The sequence below is a fragment of the Columba livia genome, chromosome 2 (assembly GCF_036013475.1).
Source record: "Columba livia isolate bColLiv1 breed racing homer chromosome 2, bColLiv1.pat.W.v2, whole genome shotgun sequence".
NCBI lineage: Eukaryota > Metazoa > Chordata > Aves > Columbiformes > Columbidae > Columba > Columba livia.
In genome coordinates this window covers 114,538,303-114,559,560 of record NC_088603.1, presented here as the reverse complement: position 1 = coordinate 114,559,560, position 21,258 = coordinate 114,538,303, and the positions used below count along the sequence as shown (strand labels likewise).

The 21,258-nt window shown below is 42.5% G+C and overlaps 1 protein-coding gene and 1 long non-coding RNA gene across 4 annotated transcripts in view; one reads left to right on the top strand and one right to left on the bottom strand.

Annotated features, from left to right (window-relative positions):
* Positions 1-6,862: 6,862 nt before the first annotated feature.
* LOC110365727 (uncharacterized) lies at positions 6,863-13,965 on the bottom strand. Its single transcript, XR_002425459.2, has 3 exons — positions 13,761-13,965; positions 13,481-13,542; positions 6,863-7,736 (listed from the first exon to the last, which is right to left on the bottom strand). It is a non-coding gene; the product is annotated as an uncharacterized LOC110365727 (long non-coding RNA).
* A 1,224-nt stretch (positions 13,966-15,189) lies between these two features.
* Positions 15,190-21,258, top strand: part of SS18 (SS18 subunit of BAF chromatin remodeling complex) — a 44,003-nt gene continuing 37,934 nt past the window's right edge. For 2 of the 3 annotated variants that reach the window (XM_065053374.1, XM_065053372.1), the window contains exons 1-3: positions 15,190-15,378; positions 18,491-18,567; positions 19,878-19,962. In XM_065053374.1, the coding sequence (XP_064909446.1) occupies positions 15,310-15,378; positions 18,491-18,567; positions 19,878-19,962 (231 nt within the window). In that variant the 5' untranslated portion in view covers positions 15,190-15,309. The remainder of the gene's footprint in view (positions 15,379-18,490; positions 18,568-19,877; positions 19,963-21,258) is intronic. The other variant, XM_065053373.1, reaches the window with a different exon arrangement.

Here is a 21,258-nt window from a genome sequence, read left to right as displayed (position 1 = left end):
GACCCAACTGCCAACACACCTCTGCCAGTCCTGCAGGCAAGTTTCCATCAGCATTTTCTCAGACTAGAATGAGAATGGCAAGAATGGTGTCTTGCACTGTTTACAGTATTTCATGTTTACAATAATGTCATTAATAAATAGTTGCCAGATTCTATAAATCCTCAGCTTTTCACAGGCTCCTTGCTTCATCTGTCCAACAACCATCTGCATGTCCCAGGACTGTTTGCCAGCTAGCTCAAAAATGCCTTTGAGGTATTGTGATAGCTCATGAGCACAGCGGTCTGTGTTTTGGTCTGAGTTCATTAGAATGAAAGAAATCCACAGGACAGGGGAAAAGCAGATGGTGGCTAGGACTTCCCTGGTTTCTGGCTCTTGGGAATCAAGCAGAGAGTATGAACTGCAATCCAATTAACTGCAATCCCTTGAGGCAAAAGCTAGGGAATAAGAAGCAACTACTGGCAGGTCCCAGCAGGACAGGGAACCAAGAAGGTGGCGTGATGGGCACATCATGGTACAGAACAACAGAAGACTACAAAGCAAAACCACGACCACCTGCATTGGCATGTAACACTGCTACTCTATGCTCGCGTTGGGAAAAATAACAAACAAAAAAAAAAACATGCAATAATTAAGGAAGAGGGAAAGAAGTAATTAGGACATTTCCTACCCTTTTGTCCGAGTTAAGAACCCAAATCTCAGAGCAAAAGGTGTCGGGGATTGGCTCAAGGAGCACAGACATGAGTCCACCAAGCAACTGTACGAGCAGAGCCCATTTTAGTTGACATAAGTAGGCCTTAGTTAGCTTGTCTATTAGGCTGTGGGAAAGGGGGGAACGGAAAAGTACTAACTAAGGCAGGGTCAGGATATTTTTGAAGAGATAAGAGTCAGAAGAATGTGGGATGCGCATAGCTAGCTAAACCCAAGTAGGTGGAGTAAGTAAATGTGCTTAGCCTATTAGATAGAGACAAGTATGCATAATTATGGTATTTGGTATAAATGCACGCTATCTCGGGCAATAAAGTTGAAGTATGCTTTAGCACTCATATTGAGTCGGCTGCATTTCTTCCTCCGTCCGCTCGGGTCTGGAACTCTGATGGGACTTTTCTCTGCAAAAAGGGAGTTGGTAGATAATGCTAACAGCAAGAATGGCTATTATCTGACATATTAAACTATCTACAAGGCAACTTTCCCCACAAAGTTTCTTAAATGGAGACAATGCAAAGTGTTTACTTACTTGCCAGTTCTAGCAGCTATGTTAAAGCCATCAATAGCATTAAGAGGTGTAAGAAAAAAGGCAAAAGTATCAAATTGATAAAACCACTATTTACAGTACCAACACAGGAATGAGAAATACCAATATAATAAAGCTGTCCAGTTGAAAACAAAGACAGTCAATATAGAAGTGATGCTCACTATTCAACTTTCTCTTTGGATTTATTTAATCGGTGAGAAGTTATTCTCACTATTCAGCTTTCTCTTTGGATTTATTTAATTGGTGGCAAAAGACAGGGAGAGACTTATAAAATATGCAGAACATACATAAAACTAGTGTAAGACTTAAAAGGGACCTCATGCCCTTCAGATCTTTGCCTCAAAGCAAATGTTATCTTTGATTTAACCTTCATCAAGGCACATGCACTTGCACATCTGGGAGAGTTTTAATCCATTCCACAGAAAAATTGCTCCTATTTACACATAAACAAAGCACAAAAGCTATTACAGCATGCTGGCGTACTAACTTCCCTCTGCCTCCTAAGTTTAAGAGATACTTATTTTCAGAGGGAATTAATCCAAAGCCTTCTGAGCAGTGAGAGTGGACACTGCTCCTGTCTGCAATGGGGAGACCAGCCCACTTCAGCAGCTTTCAGTTGCCACAGCCACTCCTGCGGCAGAACAGAAAAGTTGTCAGCACATGGCTCCAGGCACCAGAGCTTGATTATCTCTGTCGCTACAATAGTCTCCAGAATACATCAGCAATAGGCAGCCAGGACAGCTGGAGGCAAGGAGAGTCTGGTATGAATGTGGTTTTGGGGACAAAAAGTGGTCTTTGGCAGTTTCATTCACTAATGAAGAGTGAGCTCTCTCATGTGAGCTCATGCACTGTAAGGGCTTTTTCAGCAAGTGCTAGACACAAACTCAGCAATGAAATCACACCAGTAGCTTGAAGTGGTAAATATCTGATTGACTGAGTACAAAGTACAGGCAACACCGGCTACAGTCAGGTGTGACCGTTCCTTCGGCCAGAGGACATCCTCAACCCTGCCCCTACATGTCTTCAAATAATAATAATAACAACAACAACAACAACAACAATAATAATAACAATACAGTAATAATACTCTTGGCCATCGCTTCCATGACCAACCAACATATTCAACAGTTTCTCCACAATTAGAAAGGAAGCCTAAATATAATCATCCAGATTACTCTCTCGCCACTGCTTCCAGCAGCACGGCTGCAGTGCTGACAGGGAGAGCTCATACATACACAGAAGGGTTCACTGTACTTGTTCCAGTCCTGCTTGAGTCAATCACAAAATCCTGTGATGGAGAGCAAGTTATGACTCAAAATTCTCTGGCACAAGAACTCCAATAACGGCCCAGTTGCTGTTTGTGTTCTTTCAAATAGAGCTGATATGCAAGTTCTCAGTACCTGTACAGAAAAATTTCTACAGAAAGTCATCAGTGAACAAAAGAATCACAGAGAAACACAAGATATATTTTAGATATTTTTTTTCCTGTATGAACAGGCTACCATTTATCAGAAGAAGTATCAAGCCTTTGTAAAGCTTTTACATCTATTTATGTATTTTTGCTATAGTTCATTATAACTTTATTTCCAAAACCAAGTATGCTCCAGTGACTTAGCTTGAACCTTCCTTCTGATCCTGTTCATGTTTGGTTCAGAATTCAACATCCAATGTCAGAGACATTCAGTAACTATGCAAAAACTTTCAGTGCATAGATTCCTCATACAGTCCATATATGTAGTACTTACACATAAGTACTTAGATACTGACAGATAATATGCATGTATTAAGTTGACACTTACCTTCCAAGACTGGTAAGTACCAGATGGATCTGTCTGGTGCAGGTCAGGACTCCCGCTGCTATCAAAGCCCACAGTCGAGGCAGACATAACAAAAGGTCCACAGCCACTGTCTTGTGTGCAGCACTGTGGGAAAGCTGACTGGTTGTAGCATCCCAGAAAGTTAATAAATTTACTGGCCCAATACACAAGCAAAGCACAAGACTGAAAAGGCTGGATAGAGGTATTCACCATGAACCCCTTAATTTCCATTACTTCAACAGCTTATTTCTGGTCATCAGAAGTCAGCTTGTGGTCAGTGTTCTAGTTGCTCAACTCACATGCGAGTAACTGAGGCAAAAATGTCATCACTATAAAGAAACTACTCCCTGTTAAAACCACACAGACTACAGGAATTAAGGTTCAATCACATTGTCCTTTAACATGGTCTCAAGCACTGTTGTGAACAGATTTGAAGGAACACCTCAGATGGCCGCAATCAATCCGCCTGCTCACAGGTGTTCTCCTAATCTTTAGTATTAGAAAGTAAGAATCTGTATCTGAGTTTTACATTCAATTTGTCATTTCACATTGCTCTCTTCTGTAAGAGATTTTGTTGTTTTCTGATTAAGTTTATAGTTTTATCTCAGGTATTTTATACAGCAATATTGTTTGGTCTCTCTGCATTATTATTTCCAAATTATACAATAAAGTTATTCATTCATTAATACATGTGAGGAACAGTTATGTTTGCTTGTGCTTCTTAAAAGAAAAGAGCCCATAATGGTGATTATTTTCTTGTGAAAAGCAGTTATTTTTCTCAAGTGATATTCACTTTTTTTATAGAAGTTGTGCAAAGGAAACTTAGCCTCACTTCCTTTTTTACAGATAATAATAGAAACACTTGGTTTGTTTTCAATACTCAGGATCATCTGATGCTTTTAAGCGAAAACCTAAAAGTGTCGAGGTGCTTACCTGCTGAAGTTGCAAAGCAACGTGTAGTATATTCTACTGCAACTAGACCCTCAAGAGTCAGTTTATGGCACTGTTAATCACTATTCTGGCACCAGCAGCCAGGTCTGAATAATCATAATGATAAAATCATCACAAAGACTCTTTCATTAACTAGCAACAAATTATTATTCAAGAAGGCACAAACCATTGCAACTTCTTATTTTTTAAGTCAGAAACTGCTGAAAAAATTATGTAGGTGAAGACAAATTCAAACCAGCACAGAGCAGTAACTTTATTCTAGCTGAGAAACAGCAACTTCAAGTAAATTTCAGGCCATAATAATTTTTAGGGTTACAGAAAGTTAACTGACAGAACTCAATATGGATTTAGCCCCTCCAAAAACACACATGTAAAAAGTACCCTGCTCCATACCGTACCACAAGTTTTGGTATTGTACAACTCCCTCCACCCCTCAGTACCAGGGGTTACAGCACCATACCAGCTGAGGTACATCCTTTTCTTCTTCATTACAAGCTACTGTAGACAATACAAGGCACATTGCACATGGTGACTTTCCTGGCAGTAAAGCCAGTTGAGTAGGTTCCTGATTTCCCAATTTTCTAGTCACTGATGCACTCACCAGTGTAATTCTTCATCCTCCTGCTCACCCACAAATTCACCTGCTTGTGAGGCCAGTGAAAACACTCAGCTTTCAAAAGTAAAAGATACATTTTAAATTCTTTTTTAAGTTGGATCATTTTGGTGAGCCATTTACTACAAAAAGATGAACATTTCTTCTGTCCTTTGGAATTCTCTTGGGGCGCAGCTCCATGTTCAGCATCAGCTGATCTAAGAACACACTGCTATCAAAATCGGAGATTCTCCCATCTCTTGTCCCTCACTGAATCTTCTCATTCTCTCCCTATGTTAGGATGAGCTGTTCTGCAGCTGTTAAGTCAGATCAGTGTGTTGACCCAACTCAGAAATAAATTGTTTTGGACAAGCTAAGTTTTGTTTTCAACCCTTCTGAAAGCATGCAAAGAGGACAGTTTCACATCCTGATAGCATGATCTACATGGAGATTGCTACAAAAGCAGCAATTCTGTTCTTCCCAGCCACTTCCACATAGACATTCCAGCAGCTTCTCCTGAACTGTATTTAACAATCACACAACTTTGTGGCCATTAACCAAAAAAAGAACTCACTTTCACATAATCACAGAATGTCAGGGATTGGAAAGGACCTCGAAAGATCATCTAGTCCAATCCCCCTGCCAGAGCAGGAACACCTAGATGAGGTTACACAGGAACATGTCCAGGCGGGTTTTGAATGTCTCCAGAGCAGGAGACTCCACAACCCCCCTGGGCAGCCTGTTCCAGTGCTCTGTCACCCTCACTGTGAAGAAGTTTCTTCTCAAATTTAAGTGGAACCTCTTGTGTTCCAGTTTGAACCCATTACCCCTTGTCCTAGCACTTTGCATCAGATCAGTGAGTTTAGGACATTTTCTTCAGCAGCAGCTTGCCTGCACAGTTGGTTGAGTGTAACATCAAATTGCACCCTCAGTGGGTGGTAATAATTGTTTGACCACCAGAAAAGGACAGTGCCATCTCCTCCCCCAACTTCTTCCTTCACTCCCCTCTTCTTCCCACACAGAATTATGGGGTTCATACAGTTGCACATTGGATCAATTCAACAAGCAGATTAAGAGGGGTTTTTGTGTGAGGGTAGTGAGTTGAATCAACTGACAAGGGGTCAAAGGAGCATCAAAAAGGGCAAGAGTGCCCAGGGTAGAGCAGAGACAGGAGGAAGAAGTGGTACCACCCAGGAGCATGCACTTGAATGAGAGTTTAGACTGGCCTAAGTCAGTGCTACTGTGGCTCTTCTCTGTGAATTGCTCCCCTTTCCCCTGAGCCTCTGCTGGCTCTCTCCTGGCCTTGGTCAGACACTGCACAAAACCTTTTATTCCTGGTTTATTTCTCCGCCAGCCGGCAGGCTTCCAGCCTGGCTCACCCTGCCTCAGCCGGCCAGCAAAGCCAGCACAAAAGTGACAATGGAAAAGCACAGCCCAGAATAAGACCTTTGTCTTGCAGTGGCAACTAGCCACGACCAGTCAGAAGAGGTCACATGGAACTGTTCATTGAGATGAGACATATGCTCTAGGCAGTTTTGCTACCCAGTTTGCTGAGTTTCCATGCAGTCTTGCCTTCATTGAATCATCATCTGAAGGAAAATATTCCTTGCAGAGGCTAATATTCACAAGTGTTGGTTGATATATGGAACAGGGTTCTCATAAATGAGACAGGCATGTCAAGAGGTAGTTGTCGTAAAACTCTCCAGGAATATTTCCAATATCATCCTCATTTGTTTTGCTGAATTTGATCTCTAGGTTTGCCTTTCTGATCCCTTTCAGTCTGCCTGTTACCATTGCAACCAGTACAGAGCAGCTTCTGCTAACTAAGTGGCTTGTCCCTCAGGATGAGCTGCAAAGAGACTCACGTAACATGATTTATGAAAGTGGGACCAATAAGTTTTAACAATTTAAGTAATTCCTACTGGCCCCATAAGAATCCTTCAGCTATATTCAAATCAGTTTTGTAGGAACCCAGGCTTTCATATCGCAAACCACCACATCCACCTTCACAATGTTTTCATAAATCCAGTCTTTAAAGGACTTTTACATACTCCATACCTGCAAAGGAGTGAACTGTGGAACAATACCTGCAAAAGCCAAACAGACATGATCATCAAGTACATACATTTTCTTCACAGTTCTTTCCTCTGGAAGCTTGGCAGCAGATGTTTTTTTTTTGTCTGTGTATGTAACAGAGCTGTATCTAGCCCTCAAATTCCAACCTCTTAGGTGAGAATAAAGAAATTGTTCTTATTTCCAATATTGACTTTATTTATGTTATGCAGAGGAGACGTTATAAGACCAAGTCTTTTCACAAGGACATCGGCAAACAGCTGTGTGGAGGCAGTGTCATCCTCCCTGAACAAGAAATAATAATATTTGACATCTGTTAGGAAGGAAAATAAGGTGTGGTAAACGTCACAGCAAAAACTTTCAAAGTTGCAAAAGTTGTGGTTTACAAATGCAGTACAGAGAGGCAGCCCCTGAAAAAACCTTACAACCAAAATAGAAAACAAAGGAAATAAGGTGGTTACAGACACAAGAGCCCAGGGAGACAGCAAGACAACACAGATCAATGTGATAAGCAGTATTCTCAGGACTCACTGCTCAGAGGTGCGATCATGGCCAAGCTGATCTGAAAGCTAACTGCTGACAGAGAAGGGTAACGCTGCGCCACTCCTGTGCCCCAGTAATTGTCTTCCCTTGCTTTGACATCAAAACTCATCTCCTCCCAATTTGTGCAACTTAACGGGCAGAAATCTGCTTTTATAGAAAAGCAGTTGTTTTTCTGCTAATTTAGCTTCTTTAAACATCTCACTACAGGATCACATGAGTAAAAGCGGTGGCACAGGAGACTGCGTGGGAACACGTGGCCATGACTGTTGAGGGGACAGAAGGAAAAACATGGCTTTTGGTAACAGCTAGCTGTCAGGTTTACTTATCTATAAGGTAATTCCAGACTACAGCTTAAATGCTTGTCACAGGTTTCATAGGTATTTTGGTGCGGAAGAGTTTCGAAGGTAGACGATGACATACTGCAGACATTTCTGAGAAGCTCCTTTCATATCCACAGGCAGAAAGAAAGAAAGATGAAGAATGCTGCTTTGAAAACTTCTAAGAAAGACTAATGGAAAGGATGTTAAGGTCAACATCTCAAGAGCAGATAAGATCTTTGTTTCTTTCATGGTTAGTTTGAAACAGCATTTCCCCCCATAAAACCTTTTTCTTAGAAAATGCAAATCAATCATTTTTTAACATCATGAAATATGAACACACAATATCTGTCATTTCAAGCTAAGAATAAAATGTATGCATCATTGTACAAGAAATGTTATAGAGCCTCACTCTGGAACTGGATCTCCAGTCACTGTAATTTCATCCTCGGAAATACTTGAAAAGTAGAAAAAAGCATTGAAGCAGCATGAAACCCACAGACATTAAAAGTGGAAAACAATAAATGTACATTCATTACAACAAGATTTTAGTTAGAGTATAATTCCCAAATTGGTTTCAAACACAGTAATACTCACAAAGCATATTTACAAAAATGTGAGTGTATCGTTTCTTTTGCTATGCTTTGTTGTCGCTGAGGTGCTGTGTATGAGAAATAGCAACACTGGTTATTAACAATGACAAGACTCTCTCTATAATCTAGTTTTCATCAAATACGACTGTATTCCCTATTTTGTATTTCATTGTATAATTTAGTATCTTTATTCACCAAAAGAATTAATCTTTTAAGATTTTAAGAACTTCTGATAAAATATACAGTAACTTTCAGATACATTTTGTATAGAAAGTTAAAGAACACAATGTTAAACGGCTATTTATTGCTCTTCTATGATTTTAGAAAGCAATATACAGAGTATATCAACAAAAACAGTGGACAGAAGAGAACAAAATAAAATGTCATTTATGTGACAGCAGCAGGAATGGAACATGGAACTCTGCCTTGGGATAGATGAGGAGTTAATTGGGAACTGCTGGGGCAGAACAACATAGGCAAAGTTCTGTGTGTCTGCTACAGACACTTTGATCAGGAAGACAGTTGGAAGAAACTTGGTGTTTGTGGGCCCTGATCCTCATGAGGGACCTAAACCATCCTGACAACTGCTGGAGGGGCAGCAGAGCATGGCACATGCAATGCAAAAGGTTTGGAGAGTGCATTGATTGACAAATCCCTAACAAATATGACTGAGGAGCCAACAAGGAGCCAGCAAGGCTCTGCTGGACCTCACACTTAAAAACAAAAAAGGACTGGTTGGGAATGTGAAGGTCTAGGACAGCTTTGGCTGCAGTGGCCGTGAGACAGTGGAGTTCAGGATCCCAAGAGGAAAGAACAAAACAAAAAGCAAAATCACAGCCCTAGATTTCAGGAAATCAGAATTTGGCCCATTCAGGGACCTGCTCGAAAGAGTCCCATGAGATGTGGCCCTGGAGAGAAGAGGGATCCAAGAGACATGGTCAGTTTTCAAAGATCAGCTCTTCCAAACTCAAGAATGGCCCACCCCAACCTGAGGGAAATAGACCAAAGAGGCCTGCAGGGTTGAACAAGGAGCTCCTGACAAAACCCAGACATAAAAAAGGAAGCATAGCAGAAGTGGAAGCAGGGACAGGTGACCTGGAGCAATACAGAGACACTGCTTGAGCATGCAGGGAGGCGAAAGCAGTGGATTTTTTTTGTGTCAACCTTAGTAATGTTTTAGGCAGTTACCTCCAACAACATTCTCACAGGCAAACTGAAGTAACAGATTAATTGTACAGTGAGCTGTACTGAAAACTAACTGAACTGCCAGGCTGATAGGGCGGTCAGTGGCATGAAGTCCAGCTGGGGGCCAATCAGTAGCGATACATCTCAAGGGTCAATACTGGGGCAAATACTGTTTAACATCTTCATTAATGACCTGGATGACAGGTGATAGTACACCCTCAGCAAGTCTGCAGGTGTTGCAAGACTGGAAGGAGTCGTTGATACACCAGATGGTTGTACTCCCATTCAGAGGGACAACAACAGGTTGAAGAAATTGGTAGATGTCAACTTCATGAAGTTCAGCAAGGGGAAGTGCCAAGTCCTGCACCTGGGGAGAAACAAGCCCAGGCACCAGCACATGCTGGGGGCCAACCGTCTAGAAAGCAGCGGGGCAGAAGAGGCCTTGGGGGTCCTGGTGGACAAGGTGAACATGACCCAGCAATGTGCCCTTGCAGCAAAACCCAAGAGCATCCTGGGCAGCACTGGGAGCAGCACTGCTAGCAGAATGAGGGAGGTCTTCTTCAGGTCATGGGATTAGGCTCAGTGAAAGAAAATTGCACTTCATATAATTATCTTTCTATACTCCTTCAGCAAGTTGTTGATTAGGATTGTGACAATAAGGTAGAAGTACTGCCCCGTAACCATTCAGTCATCTCCTCTGTCCTTCATGGTCATGAGTCTTCAGAAAGCAGAAGCTGAAGATGATGCAGATGGTGCAGAAGAGTCACCAGAAGCATCCCTAGAAGAATACCTCTCCACTGCATATGTGTTGCCCTAAACAGTTCTGTATATTCAGATCACCAACATCCTTGCTACCTTTTCTTCAGCACTGCTTGGCAGTGCCTCCTCATGTTTATCTTTTTGGCTTTGCTTTTGACATCCAAAAAATGAGAAAGTTAGTGAACCGCAGTGCTTTGCTTCTGTGTCCTAAAATAAAATATTAACCTCTACAAATTCTTGAAGAATTTTCAGCTCTAAGGAGGCTTAGATTAGATGTTCTGCTATTCTTTATTTATAGCCTATGCTCCTAGTAGCTGGAGATTCCCTTTTGAAGAATAAAATCAGTACACCGAAAGCTTTTTTCACGGCGGCTGTTGCATTTACTCACACTAGCGCAAACTGCTGAACCTGCTGTGAGTTTCTTTATTCCAAATATTTATATTTGCAGACTAAAATGACAGATACTAGAATAAAAATTTAGCATCCCAATGATTTTTTTTCTGGGTTTGTTATTGCCCCTCTGGAACATGGCAGAGTCACCAATATCATTGTAGCATGTAGTGCTGTTTGGGTATTTCACTTTATATCAGAACATATAGGCTTGAATTTCAGGTGCTACTTCTTATTAATATTCTCTACAATAGCACAGAATATAAATAGCAAAATTGAAAAACACAGATAAGAAGCTAACAAAATAAATCTGAGACAAATTTATCCTGCTAGTGTGATCCCTTTTAGTAAGCAAAAAGCAGTATCTACCCTAGCAACAGTCTGATGCTGTTGTGTATTTTGATCACAAATTACTGTTTGTTAAATTAACAGAATCTGAGACATTTTCAAGGCTCTACCATGAACACTGGCAGACCTTCAGGTGCAAGCTCTGTTTTGCAACACGATGAATTAATATGGGGACACGGCACATAGGAAATCCCACCAAAGTTAGGAGATCACACCAACTTCAGTTGGTGAAGACACACTAAACCAAAAATAGCATTTCTCCCTTTTGCTGCCTTTCTTGGCATCTGCTCTGTTACCTGATTTTATTGCTGATGTTACAAAAAACATGTATAAACGTATTTTTTAAAAATTGCAAGATGAAAAAGCAGTCTGCTCTGAAAGAGAGGCTCAAATACACCCTGTCATCCTCTTAGCAGTAGATCCTGAGCTATCGTACCTAGTATAGTAAAGAAAGTGGGGTTATTTTGGTCAATTTGAAGTCAATGCACAAAATGAGGTTCTGTCACCAACATGCTAAAGGCTTTGTCTGAGTAACTCTCAGGAATCATTCTCAACTTTCAGACTGAGACCTTTAGTCAAGCAGGTTTAAGCAGATGTTGCTACCATGGAATTCTTTGCTGTGCTCTATCTTGTGTATATAGCTTTGTAAATGCTAAGACTGGAATTTTGATTTTAATGTAAATTTGAAAATGCTGATGAATCAGCATTCTGTATTTTCCTATTGTGGATGGGAATGTCTGTGGGTTCTTTATTTTACTTACATCTCCTATTCCAGAGAATTTATGGAAACTTGGATAATACAAATGGCAGAAAATACAGACAGAAACTGAAGATTGCTTACCATTTTTTCTCAGAATTATTGGAAGACTGGATCACTGTCAATATTATAGCTTTCTCCAAAACTAAATTAATTCATCTCCAGTGAGAAATTTTGACATATCCTGAGAAGACTAAAATCACTCTACTATTAGCACGTCATTTCAAACAGATAGCTTTCTCTAGGAACTAAATTTAATGCTTTCCAGACCCTTGTCTCAGGAACTGTATCTTTACCTATTACTTGTTACTGAGAAATACAAGTTGTAAACATAGGGAAAAAGTCTTTCTGAAAAGGACCCATCTTGTTCTTTCTGCATTCTTGTCTCTCCAAATGCACATCAAAAATAAAGAGACACTACACTGACAAAAGTTGGAACAGAGGTGGAAGAAGATCTGATTGAAACACATTTGCATGTGAAACTCTCAGTGATGATCTAGATTTATGCATCTAAATTACAATTAAATAATGTTAAGGTTGCGAGTAACTCACAAGAGCAAAGAAATGTGCAATTAAAGAGAAAATATACCATATGTCCTTTGATATCTAGGCATATTGCAGTGCATTAAGAAAGTCATAAAAGAGACACCCTGTTGTGGTTATGTGTTCTGAGACATGTGGCACATTTCCATTGCAGCGATCTATTTCCCTGCTTGTATGCATCTGTGCCATTATTTAAATGTTGATTTTGAGTGTGAATTTCCCTTTTCATAGCAACAAAAATGGAGCTGTGGACTCTTTTTCCAATGTTTCTTTAGATCTGTTGCTATTTATGAATGTGGAAGTCCAAAATGTTAAACATGTGCATGAAAAATCACCACAAAGGGGAATAAATTGATTCAATTTCATCGTCAGACAAAATTAGGCAAAAGAGATGGTTTTAGTTACTACGAACAAATGTTCTTATGTGTATATATTCCTCTAAAAACTAATATAGTTGAATTCCAAACACTGGTCTCCTGTATTTTGCTTGGAAATAGGAACATACTAAAAATTTCATGTTTAATTTGAACCATTTTGGGAAATACAATGGGAAATTCCTCCTTTCATTGTAAGGTTCCTCTACTGTGGCATCCTGCAAGGCTATTATTTTTTCCTCCATTCAAAACCAACCTGAAAATGTGGGAGAATACGATGGAACATTCAGATCTTAAAAGCAGTAGTTGTGTGGCTGACATCTAACCCACACTGTCTCAAATGCTGTGACCACCAAGATACTCCAACGTGAAATATTTTATAAACAGTGGTGGGTAACCAGAGAATGACAGAAAGATAAGTTATACTTGTGGGAAGAGAAAAACATTTTGTGGAATTCCCAGTGATCAGAGTATTTCATGAGTACACACTTCCCCTCCAGTTGCTGAAGATGCCTGCATCCTTGGGACACTTTCACACACTTCATCAGTCTCCAGAGCCAAGTATATACTCCTGTTAAAGAAATAAGTCCTTGTAATTCTGTTTGCGGCTGGCTAGGAGACAGTACCTTCTGATTACATGCTGCTTTGGCCATGGCTGTCTTGCATTCTTCATTCCTAGGATTCGTTGTTGTCATTTGTACTAACTAGAAATAATACCAATTTGGGCACAGAGCTATTTTAACAGTTATCCTATGAGTTCATCCCAATAACATAGAGTAATAACTATGAATCACCAGGAAGTGTGCCAACTTTAGAACAGGCTTCTTCAACCCCTTCTTTGCCTTTGGTTCCCTACAAGTATAATGATGATGATGATGATAAAGTGTGTGGGAGACAGAAAAAAAATTGCTACTAGTATAAAAAATGGACCCTGATACAATGATGATGCGTGAAATGGTTAGAAACACAAACACCCAAATGGATACACTGGCATCACTCCTCCTCCTTAGTGTGACCTACAAGGCAAGGACTGGGCCAGTGACATTTTCTGGAGAGGAAAGCGAGTCAGATTAACAACATGTCAACTCAGGGTCCTGTGTAATCTGAAAAGACAGGGACGAAGCAGCGCCATGCTAGAAACACATCATCAAGCCCAAGTGGCGGGCCCCTGAGCAGAGGAATGCCGCAGGAATGCAAGAACAGCTTGGAGCCAGCATCCTGGGAACTGCTTGTCAAGGGAAAAAGCAGAGGGTGATGGGCACTCACAGTCAGTCCTAGGACAGCAGAGCCAGGAAGAGCCATCTCCATGGGGCTGGGGAAAGGAGCCAGCCTAGAAACAGTCTGAGAGAGCACGCCAGTTGGGAAGCAGCTGTAGAGCCACAGGGTGGCCAAGGACACCACTTACAAATGTGTGCTGCAACCAAAAGGGTCAGGGCTTGAGGGAAGAGCCAGGGACTTCAGCCAGCAACAGCTGAAAAACAAAGCGAGTAACAGGATGAGTTACGGAACGAGATTCACGTTTTGTGGGGTGTCACGGTGTAGTGTCCTGTCAGTCACAGCAGCATGTGCTTATGCCAACCACAAGAGCAGGAATCGGTTTACATAAGGCCAGAGCCTGGCAAGGAAACAGGACTCACAGCCTGGTGTGTGGCACTGAAAGGCACATGGGCTGAGCAAGGGATGTACCCGGGAAAAAGCATGTTTGAAATGCTTTAGTTGGGGATTTTCAACTTCACTGTACCATTACCCTGTGAAACTCTCTCATCCTTATAAAGAATAGTCTTAGACTGCTCAAAGTTGTACGTGACGATCCGCGGTGAAACTGAGATTCCCTCCAGCGGCCGCACTGAAAAAACATCAAGCATCAGCACTTTCAACGTCTATCATTTATTTAAAGTTGCGGCAGTAAATGTTTCTCCTTGCTCCGGTTTCACTCTCACGACAGGGAAGCCGCGGCCGCCCAGGTCGGTAGGGGAAGCCGCCCCACACCACCGCGCCGGGAGTCGCACAGCACCAGCCGCCGCTCCTCTCTAACTTTTCTTCACGGTTTGTTTCGCCCCCCACCTGTCAGCGCTGGCCGCTGCCGAAACAACGGCTCCGCAAACAGCCACAGTGTCACGGCGGCAGCGGCACCTCTCCGGTAGTGAGCGCCGGGCCCACGCCTGCCAACTCCCCTCACGGGCGGGCCCGATGGTACCGCACACCGAAACCGTCGCGGTCTCACCCGGAGAGCGCAGCACCGACCGCCGCCGCCTCGGCGCGTCCCTGAGGTGCCTCCAGCCCCGCCCCGCCAGAGCGGGCTGCCCGGGTGAAACCAACTGTCGCGGCGGGTAGAGGGGGGAGGAGAGCGCGCCGCTCGGCACAGCCGGAGCGCGTCCCATGTAACGTGCGCACCACAACGCTCCCATCCCCCCCGCCGGCCGTACCACTTCGCTGCCTGTCCGGCGCTGAGGCGCGCTGGGCAGGAACGTACCAACGCCGCGGAGGGAAAGGGGTAGCCAAGAAGAACGCGTCACAAGCGGAGGTCACGTTCAAAGGACTCAGCGCCGACTCTCGGTCCCACTGCTTTGGCCGAGATCTGCCAGGCGGCCACGGCCTCATCGGGGCTCCCCCTCGCAGCGGGAAAGGGGGAGGAGCAGCCGGTCCTCCTTAACCCTTCCCGGCGGGACTGGGATGGGCCGTCCCGCTGGGCAGCCGCCCCCGCCCCCCGCGCACAGCGTTCTTCCCGGATCGCTGCCGCCTCCCGCCGCTGCTGGTTCCGCGGGGCGCGTGAGCGGGCGGGCGGCGGGGGCGGACCCTCCTGGTGCGGCCCGACATGTCGGTGGCGTTCGCGGCCCCGAGGCAGCGGGGGAAGGGCGAGATCACGCCGGCCGCCATCCAGAAGGTGAGTGCAAGAGAAGGAGCCGGGCCGGGCCTGGGGGCTGCAGCTGCTTCCTGCCGCCGGGCCGCGCGGGGAAGGGGGTGGCGGCGGCGCTCCGGAGCACCAAGGCCCCGGCGGCGGAGGGGCGGCCAGGCCGTGGCTGCTCCAGTCGGGCACGGCCCGGCGAGGCGCTGCCTCTCCGCACTTCGGCAGTTGTTCGGGGGTCCCGGCGCCGGGAAGAGGCGCCGGGCGGGCGGGCTGCGGTGGGGCGGGGGCGGCCGGTGGCCCTGGGGCCCTCCCAGCTGCTGCGAGCGCTCCCGGAGCCGCGGGCGGGAATTAACCCGTAAGGACTCCGCCGGGCACGATGAGGAAACGGCGGAGTCGAGTAACCCCTTCCTGTGAGGGGTGTCTGTAAGTCCGACTTAGTTGGGTTGTTCCTAAAGGCTGCCGAACTTCGGGCTCAGCCTCCGCGGGCTGAGCGGCGACCGCAGCTCCCAAGCTTGGTCCGCATAGCACTGAGGCTGCTCCTAAACTTTTAAGCGTTATTAACGAAGAACATGATGGTCGGAGCCAATGACAGCGACTTCGAACGACTCGATTTAAGCCTCTGTGGGAGGGAGCAAGTTAATTCGCTAAAGCAATCAAAGAAAAGCGTGTGTAGGATTTGTTACAACCCGTGGTGTTTTGCATGGGCAGAAGCAAAGGAGCGCGTTCAAGTTCACTGGTGGTTTGGTGGTATTCAGAAACTTAACTGAAGACTTGCACTGTTACCCGTGTAAATAGCCATGAATTGAATTGATTCCAGAGCACTACAAGCTCCTTGTTTAGGAGCTTTTCAGGTAGGTACAGCTAACCTAGGATTTAGTAGAAGATGAGGTTGTCAGCAAGGTAGATGTTGTAGCAATCAGGACCTCAAAGGAGACCTCAGAGTTATAATAGAGGCCTCCACAGTTACAGAGCAGAAGTCCTTGCTTGACAAATAGATGTGAAAAATCCATACCCACTGGGTGGAAAGCTGCTTAAAGGTGATAGTCAGTAGAGACTTCAGGTCGCTGGGGTGCGTATGGCAAATGCAGACAATTAAGTTTTTCTTGTGCTGTAATCAAACCAGTAATTTGATGCTGGTGTGCTGGCAAAACCCCGGTGTAGTTAAAGCTGAAGAATCTTTGTAATTTACATAAACTGTCAGAAGCCCTGGAGGTGTCTTCATCCATCTGGAAACTAAATTCTTTTTTGACAGTAGGTGTTTATAACTCTTTGAAAGAACTGTTTCAATTTTTTACCAGCAACTGCTCAATCAAAACTGGATAAAACAGTGCCTGCAGCCCTGTCTCAGATACAATCGTATTCCTTCTTGCGTGCTCTCCTATTCCTTTCCCACCTTCCCCTCAGCCCCAAAAGGTCCAGATTATGTGGGGAAAGTGAAGAATGCAACCTTCTAACTGGCAGTCGGAAGGTCTACCTGTCTGCTAAACTTTATCTGCTGCCTTGCTCTGGAAGGTAGGAGATGTTTTGAGGAGAGCCTTGATTCACAGCTTCCTTTCAAGTGCTCTGTTAGACTTTGGTGTCAAAGGTATTAGTTCCTTTTTCCCTTTTTTTCTTTTTTTTTTTTTTTTCCCCCTGGTGAAAATGCACACTGCATTTCTGTAATATTTCATGTTAATAGATGTGAATTGTGTCTGTGTAGCACCGTTTTTATGATCCTCATCAGTGTGTGCAGCTGCAGTTCTGCCTAGTTTCTGAGGCTGAGACAGTAACTCAAAATACTGCAGTTCTGTCTGTATTTAGTGCTTAATGACAGTGTTTCCAGATCCAGCAGTTTAGGTGATTGTTCTAGCCAGTTCTGGTGAATTACTGGTTTAACTTAAGCAGACTCATCTGGTTGGCTCAGTCTTACAAGGCTAGAAGTCGTGAGTGGACTGCATGAAGTTTCTGACTCCATACTCTTTTCATAGTAGAGGTGGATTAATCAAAAGGGGAAAAAAAAGTGTCAGTACCTTTTTTCTTTATTTCTTCTTCTTCTTTTTTTTTTTTTTTTTCCCTATATAATTTGTTTAGGTTGGATTCCTAGGGAAATAAAGATGATTTAATGAGAGTGTTTGCTTTCCTTGTAGTCGCGTGAGCCTTTTGGCTAGTCTCAGCCATGTTTGGAAGAAGGAAAGAAAGTGGAGATGGTTAAGATCCTGTTATTTTTGTTAAATTCAGCAACTGGATAAAGGGATCTAAACAGCTTTCCACTGAGAGTAAGCAAAGGGAGAAATTGATGCAGAATTTTCCATTTGACAGTAAATTTTCTGTTCAGTTGACTTGGATAACTTAGCTGGTAGCTCAGATTAGCCATGGTTCTGATGACTCTCAACTGATCAGAGTGCAGGAGAGTGGTTAAAAAGATGTGAATCTGGGGGTATGCAGTTCTAGGGAACGAGACTATTATTTTTTTCTGTTTACGGAGCTTGGAACACCTTGAATTCATCAGGTCTTTGTGAAAAGCTGAGATCTGCTATTTCTCCTTATTTTAGGACTACTTCTCCCCCGCCCCCCCCCCCCCCCCAAGTAATTCACTTATCTTCTACTGTAGTAGATCTAGTGTGCCCATTATACACAATATTTATGAAGTGCAGTTTAATTGGACATCCTTAATGTAAATATGGCCTAGCTTTCCAATGCATTTCCTTGAAACAAACCTGTCCGGTAAGCTCGTTTTCTATCAATAACAATTTCAATGCCTTTTGTTATTAAATTTTTGAACGTTTGTGGGCTTCAGAAAGTAAAAGGAAATTTGGGAAATAAATTTTTAAGTAAATTTATTTGTAGAGATCAAACGAAGAAATGCAAAACTTTGAAAGCTTCATAAGAACTTAATGTAGAAAAAGGATAGGTATTTGAATAGGAAGCTTCACAAATGTAACTACAGTGGTGTCTTCAAACCCTTATGCTGGAGACTGTAAAACTAATGGGAGGGAGGTGAGGAGATGTGAGCGAAATTGTGTTCTATAAATATTTGGTTGAACTTTCTGGAATACTACTTTTTAATTTGCTTTCAAAAGCTTCAAGAAGAGGAACAAGAACCAAATTTATCCTAAGTTTCTTTCTGTAAAGAACATGAAACTTACTCAAGACTTCTTTATCGTTTCAGATGTTGGATGAAAATAACCATCTTATTCAGTGTATAATGGACTATCAGAACAAAGGAAAGACGTCTGAATGCTCTCAGTAAGACATTAATCCAAATCTACTGTGGACTGGGTGAATTTCCATCTAGAGGACTGCTCTTGATTTGTTTGGCTCACTTTGTATGGGAAGTGTGCTGCAGAGAATAAAAAAGTGTTGCTGCAGATAGTAAACTTGAAATTTATGTTTGTATTTGCCATATGACTATCACTTCTATCACTGAATTGTTGCAACTTGACTGCTACAAGTTGGTGTTACGATGGTGATGCTCATAAAAGTGGGGACTGTATAACCAGGACCTTTTTGCTCTGCATCATAATTACATTTCAGGAAAGGTAGTTTTCTTCGTAAACCCTTCAAAATAATTCAGGGAAGGACCTTCCTGATGGCGTGTTTAAAAACTACCTGTTTACCACTTGCCCAGGAGGAACAAGCTTGTCTTGAAAGTTTGGCTTGCCAGAATATTCCAGGTGGACTCACTGTCTAGTGGGGTCTCTGGAGAGTGATCTGAGACAACTGTCGAAGGAGTGAATTATGAAGGAATATTATTTTCCCATTACTGTTTTCTGGCATGGAATCATCATGGTACCCTTGTAATCACACAAATGTTCAGTTACATGACAGATGGGGCATCATAGTCTGGCTCTTGAGCCCTTACTAAGACAACCGCTAGTTTGGGGATAGGAGAGGGGTCATAAATGGTAGGTATTTTTACTTTAAGGGAATTCTTTTATTGTAGCACAGTTACTCTGTTAAGCTGTTTGCAAGCCTGTTGTTACGTATTCATAATATGTTCCTGCTTTGAAGGTTATTCTTGTGACTGTGGGGCTACTTGTTGAGACCTTGGAATGTGGTTCTTTAGCAGAAAAATGATTCTATAGCAAACTGCCAAAGCTCAGGGTCCTGATGAAATGTGTGCATTGATCTTGATTTTGGTTCACATAATTCTATGACATCTCGCATCTGAGAACATAATAAAAGGAACTTTATTTCCATAGTGTTTATTATGGAAATTACATCGAATAGCACCCCTCACACACAGTATGTGTCTCCTGGTGACTTAGTTTGGGGCAGGAAGTGAAACAGGTGAAAACAGTATTGCCCAGCTTTACGTTTTCATAGCAAGATGGAAGTTACAGACAAGATACAGGCACAGATTTCATGGAGACATTGGGAAGGGCTGAGTAATAGGTGTGAGGGGAAAAGGCTTAGGATTCCTAATAATGGTACTCTTGTAAGTCTCATGAATCTTGTTTTACATAGGTAACTTTATGTGTGTAGAATTAAAGTAAATTCTTATGTCTATTGTATTCACACCTTAAGATCTGTTTTGCTTTTGTTTATTTTGATAGATACCAGCAGATGCTGCATACAAACTTGGTTTACCTAGCCACTATAGCTGACTCCAACCAGAACATGCAGTCTCTACTACCAGCAGTAAGTACAGAATAGTGTAAAAGTAGGCAATAGATTTCACTTGCGTTCCTGGAGGAAAAAAAAACCAAACCAAAACAGACAAACAAAAAAAGAAAACCGAACAGAAGTGTTTGAGGCAGTGACAATACATTTAGCCTCTAATTTACTGTACAGTGAAGACAAGATGCAGTGTCTTTTCGTCCTGTATAGGGAATCTAGTAATCTCACTGCATAGGTCTTGCTCAAAATCTGACTTGTTTAACTGAGACTGATATTCTAGATTAATTGCACAGTGCGCAAGTATCTGACCTGTCTCATAGATAGTCTTAGTTTTTTTCCTCAGCTAACAAGTTCAGTGCTGTGGTTCTTTGTTCCTACAACAGTACCACATTTTTCATCTTAGATTAAGGATGCAGGTCTTTTTTTTCTTTTTTCTCTTCTGGAAGATCATCGATTCTTTTGCCTCAGTGGAATAAGGTTGGATAAATCAGTCTGCTTTTCTGTAGTCTAGGTGAGCATCTTATTCTTTGCCTCTCTCCTGTATTGGAAAGCAACATTTTTTTAAGGTGGATAATGGTAATATGCAAGAAAAAAGGTTGCACAAGACTTAACTTGAAACACTGTATCACTTTTTATAAATGAAGCATTTGTTGAATAATGCTTTTTTTTTTTTTTTTTTTTTAAATCTGGAATTTTCTGAATCTCTGTTCCTGAACTCTTTATTTTAATAAGATATCTCCAATTTTTGCCCCTTTCCATTGCTTATGGAACAGTAAGGAAAGATACAACAAACATTAAAATAGCTTGCTATCTGTTTGCTTCTTGTGTTAATTGGAAAGCTTGGGGAGTTCATTGTAACACAAGGAAGTTCTTTGGTTTTTGATAATAAGACTTTACTTGAATGAATATAGTCTTGATTCATTTCTGTAATATGAAGCTAAAAAGAATGTCTATAAAACAGCCATTCCTAGATACTAGTTTTCACCAACTGAAATTGAATTACTTCTTCTTTGGTCTCAGGAGAAGTGTTCTCCAATCTTTGCTACTAGCAAAGCATCCTTTCAAGTTGGTACCTAGAGGACCATAGAAGCAGTGGTTCATTATGTCCAACCTGTTGTGCCCATGGAGGCTTCTCTTTTTATAAATCCATGCTTGTAGCTGAGGGAGAGGGAAAGAAACCTTTGAGAGGGCTGTGTGTATTACTCAACTAATATGTTTTTGGAAGTTTAATTCATATCCTGGTTCTGATGACAGCTGGAAATGAATTTGACCTTATCCTGGTCCCTAGTGAACAGCCTTGTTCGTAAAGTTGAATGT